This window comes from Eulemur rufifrons, chromosome 2 (genome assembly GCF_041146395.1).
Source record: "Eulemur rufifrons isolate Redbay chromosome 2, OSU_ERuf_1, whole genome shotgun sequence".
In the NCBI taxonomy this organism is placed as follows: domain Eukaryota; kingdom Metazoa; phylum Chordata; class Mammalia; order Primates; family Lemuridae; genus Eulemur; species Eulemur rufifrons.
Genome location: NC_090984.1, coordinates 89291297 through 89316010, shown reverse-complemented (window position 1 = coordinate 89316010; position 24714 = coordinate 89291297). Strand labels below are relative to the sequence as shown.

Genomic DNA, 24714 nt, shown 5'->3' with positions numbered 1-24714 from the left:
ATGAGCCTGAGATCTGAGTCAGATATAATATAAAACTATCTTCTTAGTAACTATCCTACATTGCCTTCCCCCCAAAAGGTTAACACATAAATCTCATTAATTCATTAACTGATAATTAGTTCAAAAACTCACCCTTTAACATTGCTGGAATGAAATGGTTCACATCCTAAATAAATGGAGTAATAATAATAAAAACCTAACTGGTTCATTTCAAATAATTTCAATCATTTCTAAAGAGAATGGATTACTATATTATCAATCTAGGGGGCTCCTGTAGATTTAGTTGAAAATTAAATAAGGAGTAGAGGAAATTCATCTCTTAAGTGATGTGGATTCATCGTTCATCCCCCTTGTAAGTACCTGTAAAGAGTTCCTAAGCAGGAAGAGAATAAAAAATAAAACTCTGATCACATTATAAACATTTTCTTCTCATCTCCTTCTGACTTTAGTTCATATACCCTAACACTAGTAACTGGTGGTCTTATGGGTAAATCATTCTTTAGAAGCAGTAACTTCAGTTGAAAGAAATGCAGGAGTCAGATTTATGCAATGGCCTCTAGTAGTCATACTCAGATCACCCTAACATTGTTCATCCTATGAGTATTCACATGATAAACAGGATGAACCCTGTTTCTTTCATGTGTATCAAAAGGATATCTGGAAAGGAGGGAAAAGATTCTATTAAAAATTTTTAAGGTATCTGAATTAAATATATGAAAAGAAAACATGTTATATAAAAATATTCAGACCATGTTAAATGTTAAAATAAAACAGCACATTTGAAAATGCCACAAAAATTCATTATATTTCAAATAAATATATATACATTATGTTAACCTTCGACAGGATCCACTATCATCCCTTAAAAACATTGACATGTATATCTTCTAAGTATATAAACATTACATAGCTGTTGACTTTTGTAAGTAACTGACCTATCACACATTTAAGAAGGCATTAAAAAATCATTATCTAATATCATACAAATGTTTTATCATATTTACCAAAGCCTATTACAATCCAGGGGGCACAAATATTGGCCAACTAGTTCTAACTTTTACATTAGACAAAGATGTTTAAACTATTAAGCTGTCTAAAAGAATCAACTTTAAGGAGCTTAGCTTTTCTCAGGCATCTGAATGGGGCAGGGAAAAGTCCAGTGAAGTTATAGGAATCACACTGCTAACTTTTCTATGATGAAATATAAAAACACCTCATTTGATGACATTACATCACAAGTCAAAGTAGGTTCTAATATAAATGTATATGGAGAGGTTCTGAAGAATAAATCGGATATCCTAGGGGAGGGTCTGCCGCTTGTATAGTAAGGTTTCTTAAAAGTAGTGGATGAGCTTGTATACTATAACGTTCCTCATCATCGTTTGTGGCATAAAGCAATTCCCAGGAAAGATTGGCCCACTGACCTCTAACAGCTTCAGCATTTAACTTCCCAACTTGGATCAATAATTCTTGAAGCATGAGTACTCTTCCAGTGTAAACTCCCTTTAAAGTATAAAAGGGCAGGAGAGGAAATAAAGAAAAGAGATTACATTCAGGCCTTTCTATTTTATTTATAAATTTAGAGAAAAATCTCATTGCATTTAGGCAAACTTCCTACCAAGATCAAAACTCAGATTCAGAATCAAGAACCACCTCTAAAGTTATGATTACACATGCCTCAATTAACTATAACTAATATATCAGTAACTAGAATGTTATGTCATCTATTACTGAGTTCAAATACTTCATAACTGATTTCCATTCTTTAAGATTAATATACAAAAATGTTTAACAACATTTTTAACCTTACCATACTGGGATCATACCCCAGAGAAAACAAGTATGGCTTTTCTTGTAAAATTGCTTCCTTCCACTTTTCATCCGATACCAAACCAATGTACCAGTCACTTTCATATTCTTCAAGGAAGCTGGTCAGTTCTTTAAAGTCTTCTATTGGGCCTAAACATGCTTTATCAATCATTAGTTTCAGAGTATACCTACAAAATGGATAACCAAAGAATTTTAGAATATTTTCTATCAACTTTATAGATGAAACAGATTTTGTTAATAAATGGTTATAAGACATTGAACTGAAATTATACATAATTCAGATAAAATGTTGAGGGTAAAATGATACAAAGTGAAGAAATCCAGTGAACCATATGAAAAACAGCTTCTCCATATAAACAAATGTACTCCTGATATAATACATACTAAGCATTTCTTTTCATTTTTAAGAAAGTAATGTAAAAAAAAAATTAGAAATGAAGGATTGTCTTCTTTTAGGTGATTAAAAAAAAAAATCAACATTTTCTGCCAATGTTACAACTTATATATAATCAAAATTCGTTACCTGAATGCTTTCAGTGCTAGTTGGAACAGTTCTGGTTTTTCTGTGAGCCAATCCAAGGCAACAGACCAAGGCAAAACACCACTGTAAACACTCAAGATAAGACCAGGACTAGGAATCATATTGTCTATTCCAAATAAACTAAAATAACAAGTCATTACAGTATGAACATAAAAGTCTTTTAAAACTTTGTCCTTTGCAATTTCTTCCAGTACATTTGAGGCCTTTTCTTCTGAATGAAAACATTCCAGTTGCCTTAAAACAAATTGGTACCAGTCTTCTGGAAACAATGAGCTCATCTCTTTCATTTTGGAATTGGGTATACAGGGAGATCTCCACTCTTTGGGTAAGCTTAGTAAGTGAGAATGTGAACAACTAAACTCCATGAGAGGGATATATGCCATGTCTTCTTGTTTTCCTTTGTCAATAGCAGGGTATCCTAGTATAACTGCTCTGTAGAGATTGTTTTCAGGAACTGTGCCTGTAGAATGATTACCAACCCTCTGTGATTCTACTATTGACCCTGGAATAGGGAAATTTGTACCTGGAAAATCTTTCAGCTGATCTTTTTCTTCTTTTTCTTTTTTGATAGTTGGTTCATCATCAAAAATGTCATCATCAGACCAGTCATCAAAAGTTTCTGAATTTAAACTATCTGAGTCTTCTAGGGATTTGGGATATGGTGAAGTGTTCAAAGCAGGCAAGATTAGTAGAGGTGCTTGCCCTTTATTTTCAGTTTTGTGGACATTCTCCTCCATGCTAGGCCTTTTGGAGCAATATTGAACAAGTATCCACACAAGTACTTTAACAAGGTCACCTTTAAATTCCACTAAGTTTTCATGAGAATCGATTATGCCAGATAGAATACTCCTGGCATCAGAATATAGTTTCACAGGCAAAACAGTACAGGGTGTCAAGACATTTCCAAAGTGTTCATTAAGGGAACATACATTTGTGTATTCTTCTTGTTCAAAGGCACTTTCAAAAACTTCATCAACTCTGCGAGCTTCTGCAGTGTGACAGGATGTTTCTTGTAATTCTAACCCCTAAAAAGGGGTTAGAGGAAATAAAAGGAAAGGAAATAAAGGAAATAAAAAGTACTTTGAGTTTATGATCATTGGTTACAGAGAGTATAGTAACTAGTCCTATAAATGTCCATAGATTCTCATCATAAAAATATGGAAAATGACAAAAAAATTTCTTTTAACTGAAGAACTACATCCTAACTTAAACTTAGTGGAACAGATTTGCTGTTGGATAAAGAGATTAAAAATAACACTGCTACTATTTTAAAAGATATTACAGAGATTTCACTAGAAATTGGGCAAACTTATTAACTATGAACATAATTTTAAAAGACTGTATCTACAGTCAAGGCTGAAGCACACATTAAAAACTTTTAAATTATAATTTTTTGCAAGAAAAAAGCAAAATTGGAATTACACACTATGTACAGTAGTTTTGTATCCTTTCCACCCTACTTTATATGAGACTAATAGCATTATTCTATTGTATGGATGTGCCAGAGTTTATCATTCTCCTGCTCCAGTATTTTCATAACATAATAATACAGATTTATTTATTTGATTACTGTCTGTGTCCTCCAATTACAATATAAACTCAATAAAGCAGCTCTCTTTAGTGTAGTATGATATCCCCAGTGCCTAAACCAGTACCTGGTAAGCAGAAAATATATGTTGAATAAAGGAATATTATAAATAGGTTCTTATGTGAATTTTAAACACATTTTGAGAACTTCCTTAAAAGGAATAATTTGAAGAGGATGTACCAGCTACTGTTTACTATTATTGTTATTGCTTATTTACTTATATATTTTTATGAAAACCATCTGAGCCATCAGAACCTCTTGTTAAGTCATGTTTCCACTAGCTACAGGCAAATACCTTGAGTAGGTCATCTACCTTCTGAGATTCCTTTTCTTTCTCTTTCAAAGAAAAATAATCCTAGCACATAGGGTTGGGAATATAATAGATTAAGTAAATTTTGTGAACTTTAAAGTGTTATGTAAATCTTAATAGACGGTGTAGCCTAACCCAGCCTGTCTTAAAAAAAAAAAGAAAGAAAGAAGACTGCCACCAAAAACGTGTATTTTTAAACCACATATGTCACAAAGCACAAAAGACCTATGCTTGTTAGATTGGGTGTGGTATATAGAAACAAAAAAGGAGTCAAATATGACTCCAGTATTCTTGGAGGATAGAGTTGTCACCGAGGACTACTAGGCTCTGAGGCACTCTGATATTAAGAGATCAAAGAAAAGAGAAGGAACCATCAAAGTTGGCTGACAAGAAGTAACCTATGAAACAAGTGAAGAGAAGAGATTAACTCTGTCAAATGCTGCTTAAGAGTAGGGCTGAGAGTCGATCATTGAATTTAGCTATGTGGCAGTCATGGTGACCTTAACAAGAACAGTCTGGGTGGGGTAATGGGTCAAAAACCTACAGTAGTTGAAAATAGAAGGGGAGAAATGAAATTGGAGATATGATAATAAGCATCTCTAGTAAGGCATTTTGCTCTTCAAGTAAGGAGAGAAATAGGGTACAGCAAGTAGGAGTAGTGGGGTCAGAGACAGTTTTTATTAAGTTGAGACTGTTTATTTCACATAGTAGTTAAAAAATATTACTGATTCAGGCCGAGCATGGTGGCTCATGCCTGTAATTCTAGCACTTTTGGAGGCCGAGGCAGGAGAATTGTTTGAACCCAGAAGTTTGAAGTGGCTGTGAGCTATGATATTTCGCCACTGCACTTTTACCCTGGGCAACAAAGCAAGACCTTGTCTCAAAAAAATAAAATAAGATAAATTACTGATTCACACTTTTGAGATGCTCAGATAGACAGGGATAAAATGAATAGGACTGGAAGAAAAGGAAGAAGATATATTTTGTTACTGTGCTCTATTATATAATCAACATTAGTCTACCTAACAATATGTGCTTATTGAAATATACTTTTAAAATCCCTAGATGTTTTCACAGGTAATTAAAAAGATATTCTTCTTTCAAATTGAGCTATTAAGTATTTGAGGTGTACATAAAGGTTACAATTTTACACATGTACTATGAAAATACTAGAGAGGTTTCAAATGCAGGCTGACCTTAATGTTAATACAGCAGTAAGTATAACCACGTTCAAGAATCATTATCCATATTAAACGATCCTGAAAACGGCCCAAGTAATGAGATCCAGGTGAGAGAAGACCTACAACAAATTAAGAAATAAAAAGAAGAAAATCATTTTTCAAACTTCTTTTATTTTGCCAAGTGAATCTCCAAAACTGATAACACATCTAGAACTAATTCATGACTCCTTCTACACCTTCATTAGGTCAAGAACAGAAATAACTATTCATTGTATAGCAGGAGGCATTAAATTCAGCATTTTACAAGGCAGTTGGAAGAGACATCTACAGGCGATAATACATAAAAACTGAAAGGTATATTTTCCAGAAAAACAACAAACTAGAAACTGTTATATAAAATCTTAAATACAGGTTAAGCATATTAGGAAAAGTATAAAATATATAAAAGCCAATTTCACATTAATGATGCTAAACATTTTGGATATTTTTATATACCTGCATATATATAAAGTATTTTATGGTTTTGAAAATTAAAAAAAAATGCTACCATACTGTACAGATACTTTTAAAAACTTATTTTTTCCTCTCAATACTGTAGTCTTTCTGTCTACACAATGCCCATATCTACTGCAAACAGCTAAAGTTCACTCATTATAACTGCTGTCAAGAAATCACTGTATAAATATAATTGAATTTGAGTATTCATTTCCTGGTTGATAAATATTTCAAATGTTTCTAATTTTTCACTATTATAAATAATGCTGCAGAAATTATCTTTTTGCAAGCCTGCTTATATAACATGTGGTACAGAAAAGAGTTAACATAGCAGGACTGACTGCTATTCTTCAAAAGGCCTGCTTATAAGATTGGCCCTTGGCTGGCATCTGGGAACCACCCTACCTGCCAAGAGTCTCTCATCATATCTGTTTGTGCAAACAATACAGTATATACTGAACATGTGCTTTCCTTTTGGGAGTCTAGAATATTGGCATTAGATAGGCAGAGGGTACCTACATGACCAGCCCACAATAAAATCCCTGGGCATTGAGTCTCAAGTGTTCTCCTCTGACAGTCAACATATCACACATGTCACAACATGCTGCTGGGGCATTAAGTACATTCTGCATGACTCCACCTGGAAGCTTGTCCTGGTCTTCTTTACCCCATGTGACTTTTCCCTTTCCTGATTTTGCTCTGTATCCTTTTGCTGTAATAAATCTTAACCCTGAGTTCTAGTGAATCACCAAACCTGGGATTGGTCTCGAGGACCCCCTAAAACACATGTACTAGAGTTTCTTTAGAATTGGAATCACTGCATAATGGAATCTAAAATTGAAATTCCTGAGCCACAGAATATATATATCTTTTTTTTTTCTTTTTTATTTTATCTTGTTATGGGGGATACAGAATTGCAGGTTACATATGTTGCTCCTGTACCACCTTTCCCCCCAAGTCAGAGCTCCAGGCGTGTCTGTTCCCCAGGTCGTGCGCATTGCACCCATCATGAGGTATATATCCCTCCCTTCCCCACCCCCCCTTCCCGAGTCAGCACCTTCAAGTGTTACCACTCAGAATATATATATCTTTACTACAGACTATCTACTTCTTTAAGGTGATTGTATGAATTTATATTCCCTTCTACTAGGGTTTGAAAGTTTTTGTTCCCCATGCCCTAGCCAAAACTTAATAGTGTCAAATTTTTACATTTTTGCCAATTGGATGTGAATGAAATGTTATCTCCTTGCCTATTTCCCCACCAGAAAATACTTTATAACACACTTCCTGGTTGAGTGTAATCGATTTGATAATATATAATTTTTACTTTATTACTATTTCTGATATGAGTTTAACTCCACTGGCATTTTAAAAAGTAGGACAGCATTATATGGTGAAAATTAATTAGAAGTGGATAAAATTATTAAAAGTGTAAAATATTTCCTTCAAGAAAGAAAAATGGTTACTCATGAAAAATTTATACTGTAAAAATAATTTTTTTCCTAAATTATCTCACATAATAGATAATTAGAAAAGTTCAACCCAAGTAAGTATTTTATTAAAATTCTAAGCTTAAATTGCCTAGAATCAGTTTGCCAGGAAGTCATCTACCACTTCTAAAACAAGTTTTAATGGCTAAAGCATGTGGTAGGAGACGACACACTATTGTCATCAGCTTGTACCTTACCTAAAATCAACCTAGAGAAGTATATTACAGTTGAAATTTGCCATTACTATGCAATAAAAGCATTAAAACTCATAAAGTAAGTTCATTCTCATAAAATATCTATTTTCTTGCTAATATTTGCATAGTACTTCACTTTGGGATCTCTGACTAAAGTTTTTATGTTATCTTGCATAGTAATCTTGTCAGACTGCTTAAGTCTCTGTACAATAACTAATGAGGTAGGAACAAAACTTCCATTAACTCTTCAATCTGATATTATTAGCTAGTTTTAACTCTTTATGGATCTAAACTATTACATCTACTTGATATGAACTCATTATAAATTCATAAAAATCCTGGGGGAAAGGGGTTTTCATGTTTCAATGGTGGAACTATAATATGAATTTATTCAAGAAAATGCATTTAAAAATTATCCAATCACCTTAATGAAATTTTCCTTTAGTATTTTTATTTTATAACTTTATTCACCTCAAAACAAGGAACAGGAAGTACACTTCTATTTCATACTTAGTGTTTCTGCCTACACATTGGGTGTTATGGTTGTTATGCTATTTTATGGTTGGTTCAAAAGATAGTTTTTCTGTGTGTTATTTTTTGTTTTTCACTTTAAATACATTAGTAAGGAAGTCATAAGCACAACCCATTTACTTACCTAAACTTCCAGCTGCCATTGCAGTCTGCAGTGCAGCAGTCAACCTGGGGACCATCTGATAGTAGAACACTGTATCTGCACATACGCAGGCTGCAGTGCCCACTGCTCCTGGCCAACTCTGAATAGGTCGGGGAAACCCCACCAAGAACACAGGAAGGGTGAAGAGGGGTAGTAAGGGAGAAGAGAGTAGTGTAGAAAACACTATGAAGACCAACACAAATGGAGAAAAGACAATGTTGAGTATGCATAAAGTGGTAGTTGTTTTTCGATGTTGTTTTTTCTCTGTCCATGATGCCAAAAGTAAAGTCACAGCAAACTGCAATTTAGAGATGAATTGAATCAAACGATCACGTATGATACCAACCTGCAGAGATACAAAAATGAATTTTATTTATTATTAAAAACTTTGCAAATTCTCAAGATCACATAAGAAAAACTATATAATAATTTTATTATTGTTCTAATATTTTTAAGGAAAAAGTCCTTATATTCTTTGGTATAATCTTCTATGACCTCACAATTAATAAATAAGACCAAATTTTAAAGTTTGGGCTTTCTTAAAAAAAACAAAAAGTGACACCAAGGAGAACTGACAGTGTATCTTAAGGCTGAACTATATGATAACAGATTAGATAATGCAGATGAAAGAGACAAGTTCCTAGAAAGACACATATTACTGAAACTGGCTCAAGAAGAAATAAAAAATCTGAATAGACCTATGACAAGAAATTGAATTAATAATTTAAAAACTACCCACAAAGAAAAGTGAGACTCAGATGGCTTCAGTACTACAAAATACTACATACTATCAATATAAAATATTTAAGATACATATTGAATGCTACAAAACATTTAAGAATAATCAATACCAATGCTTCACCAACTCTTCCAGAAAATAGAAAAGTATGGAATACTTTCTAACTCATTTTATGGAACTGGAGCTACCCTGATACCTAAACCAGACAATGACATCACAAGGAAAGAAAACTACAGATACATACACACACACACACACATATTTTATGAATTTAGATGACAGACAAAATACGAGCCAACCAAATTCTGCAACACATAAAAAGGATTATACACCATGACCAAGTGGGATTTATTCCAGGAAAGCAAGGTTGTTTTAATAACCAAAAGTCATCAACATATTATGCCATGTTAATACACTAAAGGACTAAAACTACATGATTATTTTAATAGACACAAAAAAAGCATTTGACAAAATCCAACACCTTCATGATAAAAACACTTAACTGAGTAATAAAGGAAACTTCTTCAACCTGATAAAAGCATATTCAAAAAATCCTTAGCTGATACTATATTTAATGGTAAAAAGGCTGACATCATACTTAATAGAGAAAGACTGAATGCTTTACTCATAAGATATCCACTCTTACCCCTTCCATTCAACATTATACTAGAGTTCTAGCCATTGCAATTAGGCAAGAAAAAGAAAAGAAAGGCATCTAGACTGGACATAAAGAAGTAAAACTATCTCTTATCTGCAGAGACATGATCTTATATATAGAATGTCCTAAGAATCCACTATTCGATTCTGATAGAATCTGTTAGAATGAATAAATGAGTTTAGTGAGGTTTCAGGATACAAGATTAATATAAAAAAATTGTATTCCATACTGTAGAAATAAATAAGCCAAAACATGAAATTAAGAAGACAATTCCATTTATAATATCATCAAAAAGAATACTTAGGAATAAATTTAATAAAGGCAGTGTAAGACTTATACACCGAAAAATATAAAACGCTGTTGAAATAAATTAAAGGAGATCTAAATAAATGAAAAGACATCTCATGTTCATGGATTGGAGGAACTAATATTTTTAAGATGGCAATATTCCCCAAATTCGTCTTCAGATTCAAGGTATTATCTAGTAAAATCCCAGAGCCCTTTTTGCATAAACTGATACGCTATAACTAATACTTATATGGCAATGCAGGGGTCCCAGAAGAGTCAAAACACCCTTGAAAAAGAAAGACAAAGCTGGAGGACTCACACTTCCTAACTTCACAACCTACTACAAAGTTATAGTAACCAAGACAGTGTGGCACTGGCATAAGGATAGACACATAGGTTAATGAAACAGAACTCAGAATAGTCCAGAAATAAACCTTAACATTTCTGGTCATTTGATTTTTGGCAAGGCTACCAAGAAATATCACCAAGGGTGAATAGTCTTTTCAATAAATGGTGCTAAGACAATTGTACATCTACATGCCAAAGAATAAATCTGGAACCCTACCTCATACCATATACAAAAGTTAACTCAAAGCAGACCATAGGCCCCCATGTAACAGGTAAAACTATAAACTTTTAGAAGAAAACATAGTAAGCTTTGTCAAATACAACACCAAAAACACAACTGACAAAAGAAAAAGAGATAAATTAAACTTCATTAAAGTTAAAAATCTTTGTGTTTCAAAGGACACTATCAAGAAAGAGAAAGACAACCTGCAGAATAGGAGAAATTTTGTGCATATCATGTCTGTCAAGGGATTTGTATCTAGAATAAAGAACTCTCACAACTCAATAATAAAAAGACAACCCAAAGTAAAATGGGCAAAAGATTTGAATAGACTTTTATCAAAAAAATATACATATATACAAATGGCCCACGAACACATAAAAAGATGCATCATTAGCAAGCAGAGAAATGCAAATCAAAATCACAATAAGCTCACAGCTCACACCCACTAGTAGGGCCATAATGAAAACATCAGATAGTAAGTGCTAATGAAGATGTGAAGAAATTGGAATCCTCATACATTCTCTGATGGGAATGTAAAATGGTACTACCACTTGGAAAGCAGTTTTGCAGTACTTTGAAGCATTAAACGTGGAGTTCCTACATGACCAGAAATTCCAGTCCTAGGTATACAGACCCAAGGGAAATGAAAACATATGTTCATACCTAAATGTGTACACAAATGTTCATAGCAATATGCTTGTTAATAGTCAAGGATGGAAACAACCTACATATTGATCAGCTAATGAATTAATTAACTAAATGTGTACATCTATACAATGAAATATTATTTGACAATAAAAAAGAATCGAGTACAGTCATACATCACTTACTAATGGGGATATGTTCTGAGAAATGTGTCATTAGGCAATTTTATCATTGTGTGAATATCATAGTGTATACTTAAACCTATAGACAGTATAGCTTACTACACACACCTAGGCTATATGGTATAGCCTATTGCTCCTAGGCTACAAACCTGTACAGCATGTTACTGTACTGAATACTGTAGGCAACTGTAATACAATGGTAAGTATTTACATATCAAAACAAATCTAAATATTAAAAGGTAAGTAAAAATATATTATAAAAGAAAAAATGGCACACTTGAATAGGGCACTTACTGTGATTGGTGCTTGCAGAACTTTAAGTTGCTTTGGGTGACTCAGTGAGTGAGTGGTGAGTAAATGTGAAGGCCTAGGACATTACCGTACACTACTGTGGACTTTATAAACACTGTACATTTAGGCTACACCAAATTTATAAAAATGATTTTTCTTTATTAATAATAAATTAACCTTAGTTTACTATAACTTTTTTACTTTATAAACTTTCATTTTTTAAATCTTTTTGACTTTTTCATTTTTTTTTTTTTAATTTCAGCTTATGGGGGTACAAAAGTTCAGGTTATATACATTGCCCATGCCTCCCCATCCCCCCGAGTCAAGAGCTTCAAGTGTGTCCATTCCCCAGACAGTGCGCGTCACACCCATCATGTAGGTGTACACCCATCCCCTCCCCCCAAAAACTTTTTGACTCTTTCGTAACGACACTCAGCTTAAAACATAAACATTGCACAACTATACAGAAATATTTTGTTTATTTATATCCTTATTCTTAAAGGTTTTTTTATTTTTAAAATTTTTTATTCTTTTAACTTTTTAAACTTTTTTGTTAAAAAACTTTTTTGTTAAAAAACTAAGACACAAACACACGTAGCCTTGGCCTACACACCATCATCAATATCACTGTCTTCCACCTCCATGTCTTGTCCCACTGGAAGGTCTTCGGGGGCAAAACACTTATGGAGCTGTCATTTCCTGCATAACACTGCCTTCTTCAGGAATACCTCCTGAAGGACCTGCCTGAGGCTGTTTTACAGTTAACTTTTTTTATAAGTAGGAGGAGTATACTCTAAAATAATGATAAAAAGCACAGTATAGGAAATACATAAACCAGTAACATAATCATTTTTTATCATTATGAAGCATTATGTACTATAAACAATTGCATGTGCTATACTTTTATATGACTGGCAGCACAGTAGGTGTGTTTACATGGGCATTGCCACAAATGTGAATAATGCATTACGCTATGAGGGCTACGTCACTAGGGGATAGAATTTATCATCTCCATTATCATATCAGAAAACCACCATTGTATTAAAATATGTGGTGTGTCATTGACCAGGATGTCATTTTCCAGGGCATGACTATACTGATACATGCCACAACATGGATGAACCTTGAAAACATATACTGAAGGAAGCCAGATGCAAAAGACCACATACTGCATAATTCCATTCATTCGAAATGTCCAGAATGGGCAAATACATAGAGGCAAAAAGTAGATTAGTGGTTGCTGGAACTACAGTGGGTGGCAGGGGGCATGGAGAGTAGGAGTGGGGAATGACAATTAAGGTATAGAAGTTTCCTTTGGGAATGTTGAAACTGTTCTAAAATTGGATGGTTGCAAAACTCCGAATATATACCACTAAACGATATACTTTAAATGGATAAAATTTTATGGTAGGTGAAATATATCTCAATAAGCTATTAAAAAACACATTTACCACTAAGAGTCTGATTCCTGTATCCAGGCTTCTGTTCCACCATAAGTCTGTACTGGAGATCAAGTGCACTGCTGATACAATGACTATCTCCAATAAAGCATTTTCTGTATTCTGCCATACCTGCAGTATACAAATTATCCACTTTTATTAGGTAGAATTTGGTAATCTAAGAAAACCGTTAAACAAAATCACAATTAAACTTAGCAAGAGGAAAATACTATTAAGTACATATTAGGATTACCATTCTAAAAGCTCTTGTGAATCCAATAGAGACAGACACAGAGTGGAGCTCTTGTAAGGAACTGTCCAATGAAAGAAATGCTATCATAGCAAAAGGTGACACTAAAACAAACAAACAAAAAAAGGAGACAAATTTAACTAAAGCAAAGTAATTCCTTCTAATTTATTTTGGCAAATATGATTTTTTTATGAGCACATTTAATTAAAAAAATAAAAAACAAAAGAATAAATATTTGTATGAAATATAATACCACACAAATATTGGAATCCTATAATATTAATATTTTTGAACACTTCATAGGTATGGTTCACAACACAAAAGAGTAGTAGATTTTATCTTCCTACCTAGAGTTAGCAAAATCCGTCTGGCAATACCAATCCTCATGAGCCTTGTTTGCTTCTCTAAGAATATAGTCATAGGTTGCACATCTTTTGGATAGAAAGGGTTTCGGAAAATTCCAATGATATACACATTTTGAATTTCTCTAAGTATCCACAGTATTATAAGTAATATCACCAAAATATAGCCAAAAATAACCTGGGAACTGCTTTTGGAAATCTGTGAGAAACCAGCAAAGTGATGAAGCGAACTAGTTTCTAAGAGAGCCAAGACTAATATTATGATGTAGAAAAGGCATTCCTTCCATGTAAACTGTTTTTTTGAACAACTGGGTAAAGCCTTAGATTTGGCTCCAATTCTGTGTCTAGTCACACTGTGTTTGAAGTCAAAACCCATGTCAGCTAGGTTAAGACTTAGTAAGAAGCCAAGTCCAGTCATGAAAAGAACTGCACCAACAGTGCTGGGAATGAAATATGATGTTATAGCTGTTCCAGCAGAAATGATGAACATTACTAATAACCTGCAGAGTAAAAGAAGAAAAAAAGATTTACTTCACAAAACGTTCTTTGAGAATAAGTTACATATTATATCAATACTTTTAAATAATTACCGTAGGTGGGTTGACATAGATGAGCCTCCAAGGCCAAACTCTAAAATCTGTTCCATTGCCCATAAGAAAAGTGCATCGGGCGGGGGCAGAGTCCCAGCTGCCCACAGAAAGGGTAAAAATATAAACAAGATGTGTAAAATCTGATTCATTTGTTCTAAAGCTGGTATATTTACCATAAATCTATAAGAAAAAGAAAACATTTAAATCATACAAAATAATATATAGAAGAGGATCTTTCCAGAAAGACAAAACAACAAAGAATAACACACACCCCAAAACAAAAATACACTTACAGAAAGGGCTCAGGCCCTGTTTATAAATGATCTACACATATAAACTGTGACCACTGTCCTTTCCCTATACCAGCAACTACCCCTATTCAATTGTATACAAGCTTAGCATTTAGAAAATATGTGAATTCAAATATGCAAAGGAAGAAGTAATTAAAAGCCATCATTGAATAGTAAGAAAATTGAATACAGGGATTTGTAAAACTGAACAACTGAGGGCAGAGCAAAAATATTTTTCCCCTAAATATCTAAACTACATTGGCTGAAATTCTACCAATGATTCTTTAGAGTTTAAGATTTCATAATTTAAAATTGCAAGTAACTTTGGGAAAGTCAAAGCCTTACATTCACACATCAGTAGCTAGCAAAGACAGGAAGCTCTTCTTCCTTGTACTTTCTCCTATATTGTCCTGCTCCCAAGTCCCAGAATTTGAAGTCAGTATAGTTTCAGAAGTGAGCAACTTAGGTTATGACTGTGTGTCTGTGGGTTACCCTGGGAACTAACTAGCATTTATAATACTGTTCTATTTTATATAACCAATGGTATGGCATTGAGAACACAAGTTTGTACAATACAATCTCCTCATTAAGTAGGGATTGCTTCTATCTTAAGTGAAGAAACTGATAACTGGTATAGCACTTACTCATTAAATAGGACATCATTAAATGGTTTTGAATAGTTTAATAAAATTTGAAAGCATAGGAGGATAAACATCACCAATATATTGCGAATTTTTTGAATAAGGGTAACCAAACACTGTATCCAGACACCAATACAGTCAGAGTACTTATGGAGTTCCAAAGGTAACTTTCAAAAGGGAAAACTAAATCTTAAAACTTATAGCATAATTGTACTTGAGTACCTGAGCTGCTAGTCAAAGTCGAGGAAAAAGAAAACTCTGCAAGTTGTCTTTATCTTATACTTCTCCACTTAAGTATATGTTGATAGCCCAAGAGCAAATGTGTAGCAACTCTGGATGTAATACAGTAATGGCATAATGTGTTTGCTCACAGATAACTAGGACTAAGCTAGCTAATGTGCTCTGCCTCATAATGTATGTCCTTCAAATTTTTATAAGCAGAGAATTAATGAACACAAGGTTAACAATGTGATGCTAAAATAAAGAACAATACATTCTGTAGTATAGTTTTAAAATAGCATTCACTTCATTCTGAGAAGAAAACACTCAAGTAACACAAATCAAGGAAGGTCAAGGAAAACATGCTGGTTTGTATAGAGTTTTTTAACCCCAAGATAACACTTCTCTTGCAAACATACTCAAGAATAATTTGTATAAAAATAATGTATACTCAGGAAACATTTTACCAAAATTAGACTCTACTCTTAAATCGTTTTGTCCCTAAACAATAAGTTATGGCATGGTATTTATACACAATAAATATAAGCACATATAATTGAAGTAACCAAATACTGTGATTATTCTCCTGTATACATGACTCAGCCCCAAATGGAAGATTATTGTGGTTAATTCTTTAATGTGGGAAAATGTTTAAATTTGCATATTTCTGTTAATGTAACAGAAATTTTCTAGGGTAAAAAAGTCTTAGCCCTTAAGGGAAACAAAACAAAACTATGTTTCAAACCTAACAACTATAAACATATTTCAGCCAGGCATGGTGGCTTGAGCTCCGGAGGATGAGGTGGGAGGATTGCTTGAGCCCAGGTATTCCAGGCTGCAGTGAGCTATGATCGTGCCACTGTTTCCAACATGGGTCACAGAGCAAGACCTGGTCTCTTGGGAAAAAAAAAAAAATTCAAATTCTGCAAACTAAGATCCACATGTCCAGAAAAAAAGATGTCTTTTTTTTTTTTATAGTGGCTTAGATAATACAAATGTGTAGCATTCATTCAAATATTCCCTGAGATCTCTGAGCTAAGCATTGTAATGTGTGTCTGATAAAAACACACAGAAACAATCCTTTAAGTTATTATTTCACAACTGTACTGGGTAGAATAAAGAATGAGGAAAGAAAAGATTACTACACTGTGGATCTCCTCTCTTCAGCTTTTTTTCACCTCCTCTGAAACAAAATTAAGAAACAATCTGACATAACCAACAACTGTTTAAATTTGAAGAGTGTGGGCACTTCATCCATCACTTGCTAGCAGTATCACACCTTCTGTATAAAGATCACCTCAGTTCTTTATTATTTTGTTAATCACAAGCTAAAATTTTCTAAAAATGAAATGGGAGATAATTATTCTGGATAAATTACTCATTGTCTTCTTTAAAAACAGATGTGAGAACAGCCTTTGTATTTTTCTAGTCTTAGTAAAAATATTTTTCATCTAAACGTTAAAACTGTATATTAAATTCAATAAGAATTTAGTAAAAAACCTTTATGTACTTTCATATAGAAATGAACAATGCAGAAACCAAATGAAAAATTAACTGAGATTTTTGTAAAAATTAAAGAACTTAGGACATCATTTTAAATGTAAAGATGTATTACAGCAGGTATATAATGTCTGATTTCAGGAATGGTAGTGAGATAGTAACTCAAGAATATATATCCTGAAAATAATCTTATAAACTTAAATCTTTTAAAAGGGATCATATGTGTACACACTATTTAAACCCAATTTTACTGCTAACTTCTCAAAATCAAGCATTTAATTGTAATACATTATTTTTTTTATAGTAAATGGTAGTGGTATTAAGAAATCAATTTATAATAAATTTCTTATTGATGAATTCTCCTCTTACATATTTGATTAGGTGAAGAACTATGTGGGCATTATATTGTCCTCTGGTTTATAAATGTAGTACAATTAGAAGAGATTATGAGTTAAGGAATAGCAAACAGACACTCAAGAAGAGGTCAGTTTCAGTACGCAAACTGACTAAATATTTCTAAATGCCTTATGTTAGGTCAGCTTGGGCTGCTATAACAAAATACCATAGACTAGGTGGCTTAAACAACAGAAATTTATTTTCCCACAGTTCTGGAGTTTAAGAGCAGGCTGCCAGTATAGTCAGGTTCTGCTAACGGATCACTTCCTAACTTATAGATTGCTGTGTCTTTAAATGGTGGGAGGTTTTAGGGAGGAGATGGAGAGGGAGGAGAGAAGGCAGGTAGCAAGCTCTCTGGTGTCTGTTCTCATAAGGGGACTAATCCCATCACATCAGGGTCCCACCTTCATAACCTATTATTACTTTCCAAAGGCCCCATCTCCAAATACCATCACACTGGGGATCAGGGCTTCAACCATAAGCATTTTGGGGTAACAAAATCAGTCCACAACATTGCATCCTTGGCCAGCCCCCGCCAAATTCATGTCCTTTTCACATGAAAAATACATTCATTCCATCCCAACAGTCCCCAAAGTCTTAACTCATTCCACCAGTAACTCTAAAGTCTGAAGTCCTAAGTCTCACCTAAGTATCATCTAAACCAGATATGGCTAAGACTTAAACACAATCCATACTGAATTAAAATTCCTCTCCAGCTGTGAACTTGTGAAAGCACAGAGAATTTATGTGCTTCCAAAATATAATGGTGGGACAGGCATTTGAGAGATGTTTCCACTCCAAAATGTAGAAACAGGAAAAAAGAAAGGGGTGATGGGTCCCAAAGAAGTCCAAAACCTAGCAAGACAAATTCCATTAGATCTTACGGCTTGAGAATAATTCTCTTTGGCTCCATGCTCTGCCTTCTAGGCCCCTTGAATGGCAGGTAGCATCACACCCACAGCTCTGGGCAGGGGTCCTCCTCCTAAGGCTTTGGAAAGGGGCTACCAGGCCAGTTGAAAGTAAGGTGGTAACCCTGATGATCTCTGAATCACCTTCAGCATCATTTTTCGCTTTTCTTGAAGAATAGTGCATGTTTGCAGCTGAACAGTTCTATCAACCCATCCTATCAAACCCAAGAAGTTTGACAGCCTTCCTACATTTCATCCTGTCTCCGACCCCTTCAATTCAAACTGGCAGTGTTTCTGCTCATATAATACCATAAGCTCTTTACTGAGTGATAGGCTTCATACCCTTGGTGTTCTCTTCAAAATATGCTTTCTCATGTCTTACACTATGGATAGGCTGAGAATTTTCCAAATCTTCTAGTTCCTTTTTTTTTATTTATTCTTTCTTCAATTCATCTCTTTCCTTTCGCATTTTATTATAAGCAGTTAGGAGAAATCAAGCTATTCCAACACTTTGCTTTGAAATTTCCTTAATTAAATATGCAATTTCAGCACTTGCAAGTTCTACCTTCCACAAAACATTAGAACACCGTTCAGCCAGGTTCTTTGACACCTTATAACAAGGACTGCCTTTCCTTCAGTTTCCAATAACATGTTCCTTATTTGCATCTAAGACTTCATTGGAATCGCCCTTGATGTCCGTATTCGTGCCATGTACATCAAAACTCTTCCAGCTGCTACCCATTACCAACAGTTACAAAGCTCCTTCCACATTTTTAGGGACCCCACTTCTCAGTACCAAAATCTTAGCTTGGGCTGCCATAACAAAATACCATAGACTGAGTGGTCCAAGATCAGGCTGCCAGTACAGTCAGGTTCTGGTGAGAACTCTCTTCTTGGCTTGCAGATGGCTGCCTTCTTGCTGTGTCCTTCCATGACAAAGAGAGAGAGTGAGATCAAGCTCTCTGGTGTCTCTTCTAATAAGGCCCCAATGCCAACACACCAGGGCCCAACCTTCATGACCTAAGTATCTTCCAAAGATCCCAACTCCAAATACCATCATATTGGGGTTTAGGACTTCAATGTGTGAATTTTGAGGAGATACATTCAGTCCATAACATGCTTTTACATTTCTACTTGGATACTACCTGGGAAAGAAAAAGCTGCAATCTATAGAAACTGAAAAATAAAAGTCAGATTTAGAAAAAGCAAGCAAAAGGTGTTATCAAACAATTTGGTAAACGATTATGTTTGTTAGAACTATTTTCTATTTTTCTTCTGTAACAAATTGGTTAAAACATCAATATTCCTTCTAATATTGTTGCTATCAAAAAATTAGAAACAAATTTTCTATTCATCTTTAATTCACTTAATCTGGACATATTTATGTGCATAAATTTTAAATTCTTAATTTTCTCCCCCACGGGCAAGTTCCACCTCTTTATACAGGTTTGAGCCAAGCTATCTTATAGATTCAAAACTTATTTAAAGTGAAACAGAGGATTGAAAAAGTGTTTATTAAATTTATCTTAAAAAGGTTTTTGTTTTTTTTTTATTGTTCAATAAGATTTAACTACTGCTTTAGTATGAATGTTCTATAAAAATCAGTCCTAAAAGATTAATCATCAAAACAACTTATCATCCAATTGTTTGGTCTTGATGATTTTTAAACACAGACTTATTTTTTTTTAATACTAAGGAGAGTTCTATCATGTATACTTAAAAACAAAGCAAGTTATAAAGCATTTGGTAGGTTTTTACCTGTGAGCAAGATCCACAGAAATGAAGAAAAAAATATAAAGAGGCCTCATAAGAGGAGTGATTTCATAAGTATCCTGGGTTTGGAAAGTCGCAGTCTCTGTAGCTGTATTTACAATTAATGAATATTCTCCTATACATAATGTCATCCATCCAAAGAAAAATAGTAGAGCAGTGCCTCCTGTACTGCCATACAGCAAGGTTATTCTATCTGGGAGCAGATACAACGTTCCGAGACCACATACTAATCCAGCAAGAACAGAATGAAAAACTGTATTGGCTATATATTTCTTGCCAGGAATTAGAAATTTGACAGTCTCAGCACCAGCACAACTTGTAAATTCATATTCATCTTCCTCTGCTAAGATATCTGTGGTTAGTATTCTTTGTACTGTCACCGATTTGTTTCTGGCGTATAAACTTGTGAACTGGATGACAAATGCAGTGAAAAGCATTAATCCACCTGATAATGCTGCTGTATAATAGTCTTTCAGGATGCCCAATTGGTACAAAAGTGTTCCTATTCCACCCAAAACCCATGGCATTAGAAAAAGGATAATCTGATTAACATATATATAAGGAGGGGCACAATAGCCTAATTTGAGTCGAGGGCCTCCAAGAACAGTCTGTGGAAAGCGCTTCAGAAAGAAGTCCTGTTTGTAATCGTTCAGCAGAGGCACATCTGGACTCATCCTTCACACTCAGGATTATTCTGAAAGTCACATCCTTTTCTGTAATACAGCAGTCTCTAAGAAAAAGAAAAAAAGTTACTATTTGAAAATGTCATACTTTAAACCTGAGGGGAAAAAAACCCACATTTCTATTTTATCTCCTTAGTTCCTTCAAGGGCAGGATTTATAACTTCACTTCTCAGACTTTACTTCCCATTGCCTGACATATACTTGGCACTAAGTTGTTGGGTTTTTCTTTTTTTTTTTTTACTTTTTGTTTGTTTTTCAGCTCATTATGGGGGTACAAAAGATCAGGCTATATACATTGCCCATGCCTCCCCATCCCCCTGAGTCTGAGCTTCAGTTGTGTCCATTCCCTAGACAGTGCACATTACCCTCATCATGTAGGTGTGCACCCCTCCCCTCCTCCCACCCCATCCCCCCCAGTCAGAACTTCAAGCGTGTCCATTCCCCAGGCAGTGCGCATCGCACTCAACAAGTAGGTATACACCCATCCCTTCCACCCAGCCCCGACCTCTGTCCGATACCCAATTGGTGTTATTCCCAAATGTGCACTCAGGGAAACCAGTTTGCTGGTGAGTACATGTGGTGCTTATTTTTCCATTCTTGGGATACTTAATCGCAAAGATGTGGAAACAACCCAAATGTCCATCGATTCATGAATGGATTAGCAAAATGTGGTATATGTATACCATGGAATATTACTCAGCTATTAGAAATAATGGCGATATGGCATCTCTTTGGTTCTCCTGGAGAGAGCTGGAACCCATTCTATTAAGTGAAGTATCCCAAGAATGGATATTTTTTTTTTTTTTTTTTGAGACAGAGTCTCGCTCTGTTGCCCAGGCTAGAGTGCTGTGGCATCAGCCTAGCTCACAGCAACCTCCAACTCCTAGGCTCAAGTGATCCTCCTGCCTCAGCCTCCTAAGCAGCTGGGACTACACAGGGGTGTGCCACCCCACCCGACTACTTTTTGGTTTCTATTTTTAGTTGCCCAGCTAATTTTTTTTCTTTCTATTTTTAGTAGAGATGGGGTCTCACTCTTGCTCAGGCTGGTCTGGAACCCCTGACATCAAGCGATCCTCCCACCTTTGCTTCCCGGAGTGCTAGAATTACAAGCGTGAGCCACTGCGCCTGGCTCAGTTGTTGGTTTTTTTAAACAAAATGATATATATTATTTTTTATTTTTTAAATCATATTCTTTATTAATTCATCTAGAATGTAATAATTTGGCATTAGATATTAACTCACATTTTAGAATTTTGAGGTTAAAGGAAAGTTCAAAAAGCTTTGAACTCAAATCTGCCAGTAGTTTAACTGGTCATTTCTCAGTGAGTTTCTATTGTTTGTTTTTAAATTTTTTTCTCTATTATAAGGGTCAGCAAACTTTTTCTTTAAAGGGCTAGACAGTATTTACTTTTAAGCTTTGTGGACCATATTCTGTTACAACTACTCAACTGTGCTGTTGTAGCACAAAAGCAGCCATAAACAACACAATATATAAATGGAGGTTAGGGGCTGTGTTCTAGTAAAATTTTTATAGTATTTATCCAAATAGGCTATGAGCCATATTTAGCCTGTGGGCCATAGTTTGCCAATCCCACCCTATAAAATAAGGATATGCTCTGTAATTCCCTTGAATTAAAATGGAAATACAAGTGGAAAATAGAAATACTAAGTGTTACTCGTATCATTTAATAATTACAGTAAATTCAGGATTTTCCAATAATTTAAAAAATCAAATCCTGCTAAAATAACTAGCATTTCAATAAAAATCCATATGGCAGCTCAACATATGGTAGGAAGAACAATGAACTAGAAATTAAAACACTTTACATGCCACAGTAGATGCTTATTATTATCAGCTATGTTACCATGGGCAAGCAATAATTCATTTTTCAGTCTCTCTGTTGTCAGTTTCAAGAATCTACCAGAACTGGGGAAACATGAAATAGTAACAGGATTCTATACATGCTTTAGATTATTTTCATTCAACAGCTACAAAAATCTAAGCATCAACTAACATGGGTTCTCTTCAGTTTAACTTTTCCTTATACTCTATAGCTTACTTTGAAAAACAGTTGCTTGACACAAGATCAGCCAGCAAAGCATTACCTCAGCAGATCTTATGTTAGGCTAGAGAAGAAAAATTAAATTTCAAACCATTTTAAAATAGTCTTTCTTCCAGTCAGTTTAAAATAGTCTTTCCACCAGTCAGTTCTACCTAACCAATATCAACCCTGGAAAGAGATTTGGGGCATCATGAAAGGTTTGAGGGTCATTTTTAAGAATTAGTACCTTAGAGCACCTTTTTGTTATACTATTAGGAAGTTCTTTAAATTGTAAACATCTATCTTCTTATATCTTCCACTCATGGTCTTAGTGCTGCACAGAACAAATCACAGCTTTTGCTCACATGACAGCCCTGCAAGTGCAGTTGCCCATACTTATCTGTGGATTTTTGTATCCATGGAATCAACCAACTTTGCGGATCGAAAATATTCAGAAAAAAATTGCATCTGTACTGAACACGTACAGACTTTTTCCCCATATGGCAGGATTTCCTTTTTAAATGTTGAATAATATTCCGTTGTATGTATATGCCACATTTTCTTTAACCACTCATCTGTTGATTGACACAGGTTGTTTCCACATCTTGGCTATAGTGAATAATGCTGCAATGAACATGGGGAGGCAGATATCACTTCGAAATTCTGATTTCAATTTTTTTGGATAAATACCCAGAAGTAGGATTGCCGGATCATATGGTAATTCTTTTTATTTTTTTGAAGAACCTCCATACTGTTTTGCATAGCAGGTGTACCATTTTGTATTCCTACCTATAGCACACAAGGGTTCCAATTTCTCCATATCCTTGCCAAAACTTAGTTTTTGATAGTAGCCACCCTAACAGGTGAGGTGATACTGAACCCACACACATTTATTGTGTGCTTCTGCACTAAGGCATTTGCTTCAATTGTATTTTTGTTGTGCTTTTGAGAGACTTACTGTCTTTTAATATTAGGTTATTAAGTATGGAATGTCTGATTTCCTTAAGTACTAAATTTGATAGTTGATATCTCTGACATTTCACTTTGACACTTCTTGGGGCTTTTTTGTTATTGTGAAGGTATATCCTCATTCTTTCAAATGCATGTTTGGCTTGTGATTATCTTTCAAATTATTTTTAGAGCAATTTTTGTGAAAGCATGGATAAATAAAAAATTCATGTTATTTTTGAATGTGAGTTCCGACGTGGACCAGATAGCTTGAAATATCAATGAGGTGTTTGGGAATGATGTGGCTAACAAATGCACAGTACATTGATGGTTTGAGAAATTCCATTCTGGTGATTTTAATCTTAAAGATAGATGAGCCATGTGAGTGACCTGAGACCACGGTGGATAAGATGAGCTGAAAGCTGTAGTGGAAGCCAATCCATCTCAACTTATGTGAGAATTAGGAGCAAGGTTTGACATTAGTATTCCAACAATATTGGACCATTTGAAACAAATGGGCAAGGTAAAGAAGCTGGATAGGTGGGTACTGCATGAATTAAATGAGTGTCAGAAGAGAAATCATCTCGAAGCTTGCGTTTCTCTGCTGTCACAACATAAAGGCGAACATTTCTACACCATGTTGTTACGTGTGATGAAAAACGGATTCTGTTTGACAACTGCAAATATTCAGCATGATGGTTGGATAAAGATGAAGTGCCACAACAGTCCAAAACCAACTATTCGTCAAAAAAAGCTAATAGTATCTGTTTGGTGGTCCAGTGCTGGTATTACCCACTACAGCTGCATGAAACCGGGTCAATTACAGCAGATGTCTACGGCAACCAACTGGATGAAATGATGAGGATACTTGCAATTAAGCAGCCAAGACTAGTCAACAAAGACAGGCCAATCCTCTTGCAAGACCATGTGTCGCAACAAACAATGCTGCTCAAACTACAAAAGCTGGACTTGGAAACTCTTTCTTATCCACCATATA

At 34.6% G+C, this 24714-nt stretch overlaps 1 protein-coding gene across 1 annotated transcript in view; it reads right to left on the bottom strand.

Moving 5' to 3' along the window:
• Positions 1 to 955: 955 nt before the first annotated feature.
• Positions 956 to 24714, bottom strand: part of PCNX4 (pecanex 4) — a 28987-nt gene continuing 5228 nt past the window's right edge. The window contains exons 2-11 of the mRNA XM_069465014.1: positions 20030 to 20774; positions 14318 to 14497; positions 13713 to 14227; positions 13369 to 13469; positions 13128 to 13247; positions 8285 to 8648; positions 5466 to 5569; positions 2354 to 3396; positions 1811 to 1997; positions 956 to 1503 (exon numbers count right to left, since the gene is read on the bottom strand). Coding sequence (XP_069321115.1) covers positions 1252 to 1503; positions 1811 to 1997; positions 2354 to 3396; positions 5466 to 5569; positions 8285 to 8648; positions 13128 to 13247; positions 13369 to 13469; positions 13713 to 14227; positions 14318 to 14497; positions 20030 to 20718 — 3555 coding nt within the window. The 5' untranslated portion in view covers positions 20719 to 20774 and the 3' untranslated portion in view covers positions 956 to 1251. The remainder of the gene's footprint in view (positions 1504 to 1810; positions 1998 to 2353; positions 3397 to 5465; positions 5570 to 8284; positions 8649 to 13127; positions 13248 to 13368; positions 13470 to 13712; positions 14228 to 14317; positions 14498 to 20029; positions 20775 to 24714) is intronic.